General features: G+C 45.3%; 1 protein-coding gene across 1 annotated transcript; it reads right to left on the bottom strand.

Moving 5' to 3' along the window:
• Nucleotides 1–2958: 2958 nt before the first annotated feature.
• LOC128574696 (protein FAM183A-like) lies at nucleotides 2959–8320 on the bottom strand. Its single transcript, XM_053575546.1, has 4 exons — nucleotides 8188–8320; nucleotides 6269–6328; nucleotides 5212–5315; nucleotides 2959–3090 (listed from the first exon to the last, which is right to left on the bottom strand). Exons 1-4 carry the CDS (start codon nucleotides 8318–8320, stop codon nucleotides 2959–2961), a joined length of 429 nt encoding a protein of 142 aa, XP_053431521.1.
• Between the last annotated feature and the right edge of the window lie 912 nt (nucleotides 8321–9232).

Raw genomic sequence — 9232 nt, forward strand, 5'->3', positions numbered from 1 at the left:
AATGCAAATCAAAACTACTTTGAGATATCATCTAACTCCAGTAAGATTAGCCATATCACAAAATCCCAAGACCACAGATGTTGGCGTGGACGTGGAGAAAAGGGAACACTTCTACACTGCTGGTGGGAATGCAAATTAATACATTCCTTTTGGAAAGATGTTCAGAGAACACTTAGAGATCTAAAAATAGACCTGCCATTCAATCCTATAATTCCTCTACTAAGCATATATCCAGAAGACCTAAATCACATCATAACAAAGATATTTGTACCAGAATGTTTATTGCAGCCCAATTCATAATTTCTAAGTCATGGAAAACGCCCAAGTGCTCATCGATCCACGAATGGATTAATAAATTGTGGTATATATACACCATGGAATACTCTGCAGCCTTAAAGAAAGATGGAGACTTTACCTCTTTCATGTTTACGTGGATGGAGCTGGAACATATTCTTCTTAGTAAAGTATCTCAAGAATGGAAGAAAAAGTATCCAATGTACACAGCCCTACTATGAAACTAATTTATGGCTTTCACATGAAAGCTATAACCCAGTTATAACCCAAGAACGGGGGTAGGGGGAAAGGAGGGGAGGGAGGGAGGAGGTGGGCATAGGGAGGGTGATTTTTGGGATTACACCTGCAGTGCCTTTTGCAAGGGTATATGTGAAAGTTAGTAATGTAGAATGTAAATGTCTTAACACAATAACTAAGGCTATGTTATCCAGTGTGATGAAAATTTGTCAAACGGTCTATAAAACCAGTGTATGGTGCCCCATGATCACATTAATGTACACAGCTATGATTTAATAATAGAAAAAGTAAATTTAAGACATGAAACTATAAACATACTTGAAGAAAGTGCAGGCAAAACTCTTGAAGGAATCAGCCTGGGTGAATATTTTTTAAGGAGGAACCCCCAGGCAATTGAAGCTACATCAAAAATACACTACTGGGACCTGATGTAACTAAAAAGTTTCTGCACAGCCAAGAACACAGTAAGTAGAGCAAGCATACAGCCCTCAGAATCGAAGAAGATATTTGCAGGATATGTCTCCGACAAAGGTTTAATACCCAGAATCCACAGTGAACTCAAATGTATTTGTAAGAAAAGAACAAGTTATCCCCTCTCAGGCTGGGCAAGTGACTTGAAGAGAAACTTCTCCGAAGAAGACAGGTGCACGGCCTACACACACACGAAAAAATGCTCATCATCGTTAACCATCAGAGAAATGCAAATCAAAACTACTTTGAGATATCATCTAACTCCAGTAAGATTAGCTCATGTCACAAAATCCCCAAACCAGATATGTTGGTGCAGATGTGGAGAAAAGGGAACATTTCTACACTGCTGGTTAGAATGCAAACTAATATGGTCCTTTTGGAAAGTTTGGAGAATACTTAGCAATTTAAATATACTGCCATTCGATCCTATAATTCCTCTACGAGGTATATATCCAGAAGACCAAAAATCGCATTATAACAAAGATATTTCTACCAGAATGTTTATTGCAGCCCAATTCATAATTGCTAAGTCATGGAAAAAACCCAAGTGCCCATCGACTCATGAATGGATTAATAAATTAGTATTTGCACACCATGGAATATTATGCAGCCATAAAGAAAGATGGAGACTATACCTCCTCCATGTTCACATGGATGGAGCTGGAAAATATTCTTCTTAGCAAGGTATCCAAAGAATGAAAGAAAAAGTGCCCAATGTACTCAGCTCCAATTTATAGCTTTCATACAAAGGTTACAACCCAATTTCACTACAAGAATATGGGGAAGGGGACAAGAGAGGGGAGGGGAGGGGGAGGTTGGGTGGAGGGAGCGTGGTTGGTGGGTCCACACCTAGGATGCATCTTGGAAGGGTGCAGGTGAAATTTACTAAGTGAAGAGTATAAGGGTTTTAATATAATAATTAAGAAAATGCCATGAGGGCAGCGCCTGTGGTTCAGTCGGTAAGGCGCCGGCCCCATATACCGAGGGTGGCGGGTTCAAACCCAGCCCTGGCCAAACTGCAACCAAAAAAAAAAAAAAATAGCTGGGCTTTGTGGCGGGTGCCTGTAGTCCCAGCTGCTCGGGAGGCTGAGGCAAGAGAATCGCTTAAGCCCAGGAGTTGGAGGTTGCTGTGAGCTGTGTGAGGCCACGGCACTCTACTGAGGGCCATAAAAGTGAGACTCTGTCTCTACAAAAAAAAAAAAAAAAAGAAAAGAAAATGCCATGAAAGCTATGTTAACCAGTTCGGTGAAAGTATTTCAGACTGTATATGGAACCAGCACATTGTACCTCATGATTGCATTATTGTACACAGCTATGATTTAATAAAAAGAAAATAAAAGAGGCTGTTAAAGGTCAAAAAAAAAGTTAGCACAAGGGGTAATACACGAGTTCATTAGAGTGTTGTAGAGAGCAATACTCTAGAGCAGGCGTCCTCAAACTTTTTAAACATGGGGCCAATTCACTGTCCCTTAGACCATTGGAGGGTCAGACTATAGTTAAAAAAAAAACTATGAACAAATTCCTATACACACTGCACATATCTTATTTTGAAGTAAAAAACAAAACGGGAACAAATACAATTTACACCGCTTCATGTGGCCCGTGGGCCGCAGTTTGAGGATGCCTGCTCTAGAGCAACACTAGAGCAAGACTCCAGATTACAAATCTAGGGTTGGATGTACAGGGTGTTAAGATTACAGCAGTGAGCCACCATACCCGGAATGCATTATCATCCTTGTTTGTGTCTGAAAAGGCCAAGATGTATATGCAATAGGCTGCTATCATACCCTGGAATTTTCACATTTGATTAAAAGGTAAGGATTTGAACCAATAGATTTGGGCAGAATTGAGAAATGTAAGACTCCAGATAAAAACAGTTAAACTTTAAACTTCTGATTTAAATAAAGTAATGTTTATTTTGCTGTGCAGTGCACACTTTGGGCATCAAATACAGGATTAGACATCATTGCTCAGAGACTTTTTGTGGAGATCATCTTCTCCCAGACTCCACAATTTAGCCTTGTACAGAGTGATGTCCTTGTAGACTCGGAAGTGATTCAGCCTGCGGTCCTGCCGTTCTGGGTTGACCTAGAGAGGAGGATGCAGGATCAGAAAAACCGTGTGGGGAAGTCAGCAGAATTGGGTTTGGAGACAATGGACCTGGGCTTGAAACAGGCCCCACTCTGTGGGGGGATGTGTGGCTGTGCTGGGACACATTGTTGACAACATTCACATGAACAGGGTTGTGAGGCAGAAGAGCCCAGCCACATGGCCACATTCCCTACCCCACTGCCCCAACTGAAGGCCACACTGCCCTGGTTCCTTTATTAGAACATGAGGTGTGTGAGAGGAGTGGCTGGGTCTGCCGAGAGAGTCCCCAGCTCCTGAAGTGGCACCCAGTGCTCCCTAGGTATCAGCACATACTTGTGGAAAGAATGACTGAGTGTGTGGAAGGGTCACACAGAGACCTGACTACAAGCGAGCACTGGCACATAAGTGTTGTATAATGTATGCTGTACAATTAACTCCTAATGTCATGATATGACTGACAAGAGGCTGAGAGGTGCTCGTTGAAAGTGGCTTTTCCTATGGCAGTATTGAGGTGGCAGGTACTTTGCCTATCTCGGGTGAAGTCCTGCCAGGTGGTTGGGAGCCCTGAGTTGGGGTGATCAAGCCTCTTTTTCCCCTACCATGTCACCCTGAGACTCCGGCTTCATTACCACTGAAGGCTACATAATACCTGACCTCTTGCTTTGGAAGCTACTGTGATTTCCTGCCATGCAGCAGCAGCATCCAGGGACATCATCCAGGTTTATAGTGATGTGTGAACAGGGAGTATTTGCAGAGCCTCTACAACTCCAGAGTGATAACTGAGCTGGGAGCACATGCTGTTTGTGATCTGCAAAATGTACAGGTGTGTGCGCAGCAGGCCAGGCAGGACCAGCTGCAGTTGCCTTCCTGTTCTGGTGAACTGCCACACCAGATCCTGCCCACAGGTGGCACACTCGTGAATCAGGTCTTCAGGAAAATAAGGACTGGTGAGTTAGTTTACTTGTGCTTTGGAGTATTGTTCTAAGTTCCTTAATCACCTAACTGGGGTAATATCTGTCTTCACCCAGACCTTCCTTCCTTCACAACCTTCCTTCTCTCTTGAGAAATGTTCTATCCTGAGGCAAACTGTACTCAGACTCCCTGAAGTATTTTTCAACTAGGCCTGACTTTTAGAATTCCACATTCACCTCTGCATTATTCCATTTTAGCAACAACCCTGCTAAGTCAATTTCATTAGAACCCCCAACCTTCAATATCCAACCATATGACAGCAGATCCACATTCACCAACATCTCCCAGCTGATGTCTGACACCCTGGCCTCCCCTCAGCAAGAACCCTGTAGGTGGAGTTTGGCCAGAAGCACCCTGCATAAATCCTGGGTGGGTGGGGGCAATGGAGCCTAGGCAAGCATCCAGGAGAGGCAGCTGGTTGGTTGTAGGTGGGGCTCTGTGTTCTCCTTCCTGTCCTTACTCCCCAGCATCAGAGTGGCCCACATTTGTTGAACACTTCCTGTGCCATTCTGAGCCATTTCTCCACGTTGTCTTAGATACCATTATCATCCTTACTTTCAGATGGGGGAATGGAGGCTTAGAGAGGTTCTGGTCACACAGCTAGAAAGTGGTGGTAGAAAAGTCTTCAGGTTGTGTTCTCTGATTTCTGCTTTTCCTTTATAGAAGCCCTTATAGTGTTTCAGAGCTCAAGACTACATTTCCTAGGCTCCTGTATCCTTCCAATCAAACAAGGAGAGCACTATTTCTAAGATTCCTACTTATAGATGAGAGAGTAGAACTCACAGATGTAAGTGACATTCCAAGACCACCCTGCTGTTCACGGGAGGAGCAGACTCAGGCATCTGCCATGAGCTGCCTTTATTTAACCAACATGCACACAGTTCCTCTGTACCAGGTTCTGCCCTGAGCACTGCACAGATACCACCTCTCTTAAAATCAGCATCATCTAACAAGTGAGGTGCTGTACTATCTCTGTGAGGAAGTGGAGTCATATAAGAGCTTAGAAACTTCCCCAGGGGCCCACAGTTAGTGAGTGGCAGCCAGAACTGAAAGCCAGGCATGTTTGGCTCCCTACTCTGTTCTCTTGGCCTCCACTTATGCTGCCCACAAGCTTTGGTGTTTACTGAGGACAGGAGTCAAACTCACCAAGGGCTTAGAGTGCCATCCATACTCCTGATTTTCAGTTTGTGCCTCTGGGTATTTCATCTTTGGTCCTTCGGCAGCATGGTGAATAAGATTGATAAACCTGGCTAGGAGAGGAGATCAGAGTTATGAAGGACTCAGGATCTGGGACTGCTAAGTGTCCCTGTGCTCTTAAATCTGGCTGCATCATTCCTCAGAGCAGAGCCTTCAGCCTCTGAGGTTGCCCAGGACCTAACACAGGGGCATCTGGTCTCTCTGCTTGGCTTTCAGCCATGATGGGGCAAACCCTGATGCTGTGCCAGGCAGTGTTCTGGGCCCTGGGGGAGGACTGAATGAGGCAGATGTCACCTCTGGTTTCCTAGAGCTCATATTCTAGATGGGGGAAGAGGACACATCATCGAGGGTCATAAACAGAACCAACACTGGCAGGCAGGGACATATACCATGAAGGAAGGTGTTGGTAAGGGTCTGAGAGGGAAGAGCAGCTACTGCAGGGCCAGGCCTTGAGAGAGGCAGAGGAAAAGCACAAATCAGGTAGGGAGAGCATGAGTGAGTGTAACTAGTGGAGCCAAACAGAGAGCATGAGGGGGAAGGAGGGGAGCAGGGAGGTCCCATTCCCCTGTACTGAATGAGTGTTGTGCTGACACCAGAGGTATCTGCAACTTCACAGCTCTTCTACCCTACAAGTCTCCAGAAAGAGAGGCAGATCCACACTGGGATAAGCCTGAGATTTGAATTCAGTGCCACTACTTGCTTACCAGGTGGCCTCATTCCTCTGGGCCTCACTCTTCTCATCTGCAAAATGTGAGGAAAATGTCTACCTCAGCAAGATGATTGAGAATGAAGAGAAGGGAGGTGACTCGGCCAGGCACTGGGCTGGGCATATCCCTAACATAATGCAGGTGGCAAGTCCTCCTACCTGATGTCCACCCATCACCTGTTATATTCTACATTCCTCCACATCCCAAGTTGCATCCTACATCCTTGGTGGAAGAGTAACTAGAGGCCAGTTGGCCTCTTAGTGCTCTTTCTTAATATCATTTTCATACTAAAGTCTTACCATCTTCAGGTTCCTCCACATTATCATGCCAGGACATGGGCTTTCTTGTGTTCAGGTGAACTAGAGAAAAACAGCATCACAGGTTCACGTTAAAACATGAACTCCCTGCTCTCTCTAAGAAACAGCTTCTCCTGGGCATCCACCTGGTTCTTACTAAGCATTTGGCACATGCCAGGCATTGTGCTTGGTGCCATGGGACAAGGCTGAGTGATGCCCTCAGTAACATAGAATATGGAGTGGCACTGTCCAGTATGTTCACCACCAGCCATATGTAGATAAGTGAATTTGAATATATAAAATGAAATACAGTGAAAAATTCTGGTCCTTATTTGCACTAGTCCACACATTTTAAGAGCACAACAGCCACACCTGGGTCATGGCTACAGTTTTGGCTGCAGCACAGATACAGAAGTTGTTCCTTATTAATGGTTGCTCTCTGGAACAGTCCTCATCAAGAGAGAAGGTAAGCATACCAGGCAATCAACAGAGTTTGCCCAGACAGTGGGCTCTCCCCTGGAAGGCCCATGATAATAGTGGAGCAGAATTGACATGCACCACTTAGCGCAGAATTACACATGCACAGGAGAGGAGACTATAAGCAAGACAGAAAAGCTTCCTGTGTTCCCTGATCTTCATTCTATTTATTGTGACAGATGATAAACACACATGGCATCTGGTGACTTGAGTGAGATGAAGAACAGTGAAGCAGGACAAGTGGGTAGAGAATTGATGCGGGTGTGTGGGGGATGCTTGTCTAGAGAGATACAGTTGAGCAGAGTCCATACCAGGGGGGTGCACTGTGTGAGTGTGTGTGGCTGGTCCAGAGTGGGGTGGTGGTGATGGAATTTACCTGGGTAGGGGCCTCATCTTCTGTGTGATTTAAACTTTAGCTCAGAAACTGTGGCGCTACTGAAGATGTTGTGGAGGGTCTGAACTGATCCAGTTGGCCTTCAGCATAGCTCTAGTGGGTAGTGGTGCAGGAAGGGGGGCATGTGGCCCATCTTGGAGGGGAGGAGGATAATTGGGAGCTCATTAACCAATCCAGGCAATAGTCACTAGGTCCCTGCTGAGTCTTCTCTAGTGAGGGTGGAGAGAGAGGCTGACTGAGGTGCTGCCTAGGGGGAAAAATAGCATGAGCAGAGAGGGATATGGCTCCTCATGCATGAAGGTATCTTTCATTGAGGTAAGAACGTATGGGACAGGTGAGAGAAATGCAAAAGAGTAACAGGACTTGTGCCTAATTACATAGAAGAGTGAGTGAGACAGAGATGTTGAGGATGACTCCCAGGCCTTGAACTTGGGAGAGTGAACGACTATGGTGCTTCTTGCTGAGACAGGCTGGTCTGGAATACACCTAGTGGGGCAGAAGGTGCATATAAGCCCAGCTTTCCACCTACTGGGTCTGAGGTTCCTGGGGGTGGTGCAGGGAAGGCAGCTGGGAGAAGGTTTGGGGTGAGGGTCTGAGGTTGCATTTGAGGCCTGGTAGCACTAACAGGAGGTCATGTAACAGGCCCAGGTGAAACCTCCAAGGAGTGTGCCGTGACAAGAGTGGAAGGCATGGTTGTGTTATTAAGGGAGCACTGTGGTCCTGAAGTCACCTACTGTGAACTTCCTAGACCATATGTGAAGCATGAAAATAAATCTTTACCTCATTAAGAAACAATCATATTGTTAAAAACTGTAGCCTTTTTTTGCTATAATGAAAATACACAATTGTAATGTGAATGCATTCAAACATATCCAACATGTCTGATATGAAGCAGGTCAGCCCCCTCCCAAGTCCTGCATCTGAGGTCTAGAAGGGTGGTGTGGGAGGAGCTCTTCTCCTTTCCTGGGACCCCTACCCCAGCTCACAGCCCTCAGGGCCACCGCTTAGGGGTGCCCTTAGCTCTAGCCCTCCCTATCCCGACACCCCTCACCCTTGCGAAGGGGATTCACGGAATACTCTGTGTAGAGTTTCTGGGTGCCACGCTCTTTGATATACTGTTCCCGCAATATCTGGTTTTGATGAACCTCATCTGGGACCACCTTCTCCTTCTGGCATCCCTCCATTGCTTTGGTTTTCAGGTCCTGTTTGTCTTTTCTCTGGGCCCTCAGCTGGCTGGTCTGCTGCTGGCCTCCTCTGTCTCCAGGCAAATGTGCTCCACAAAGTCTCCAGGGAACAGTGTCTCTGTCATAGAACCTTTCTGTGTTAGAACACCTGGGCCCCCTAGTCCCCTTGCCTGGATCCATGAACCTTGTTCCCACCACTGAGGACTTTATTTCCTTCCTTGCTCCCTTCTGCTGCTCCCCTCACCTGCCTGGGCTTCTCAGGACCCACCATAGTTAGTAGACCTGTCCCTAGGAGGAAACTGGCCAGAAAGTTCATATCAGGGAGGTCATGGTCAGAGCATGGAACTCAGCTTGATCAATCATTTCCTAAAAATGCTTTGGAAGAAGTCAGAAACCTCTCCTATTGCAAAGCAGGCACAAATTAAAAGGAAACAATGACTCGGGGGAAACTGCCTTTAAGGGTATTTGATTAAACTCAATATATCCAAATTATTATTATTTCAAAGTTTCAACATAGAAAGTATTGAGTCATTATACACTCTTTCTTCACAGCGTTTCAAATCTGGTACAAATTTCACAGAGGAGCACGTGAAGTACTCCTCAGCTGTACATGGGCACAGCAATTGTAGATTTCTTCCTTTTACCCTGATATACATATGTGTTCCACTGAAAATGATTTTTGACTATAGTGTGATGTAGGAATGTAGCTTAATTTGTTTTCCAACTAAGTATCCAATTAACCCAGCACCAATTTATTGCAAAGACAGTCCTAACCCCACAGTTCTGCTCTGCTACCTTTATCTTAGAGAAAGTGTCCAAACATGTATGTCTGTTCCTGATTTCTACTCTGCCATTTTTAATTTGTTTTATTGTAAGTTTATTTTAATGTTTTTATTTCAAACTAATATGGGG

The sequence above is a fragment of the Nycticebus coucang genome, chromosome 22 (genome assembly GCF_027406575.1).
Source record: "Nycticebus coucang isolate mNycCou1 chromosome 22, mNycCou1.pri, whole genome shotgun sequence".
Classification (NCBI taxonomy): domain Eukaryota; kingdom Metazoa; phylum Chordata; class Mammalia; order Primates; family Lorisidae; genus Nycticebus; species Nycticebus coucang.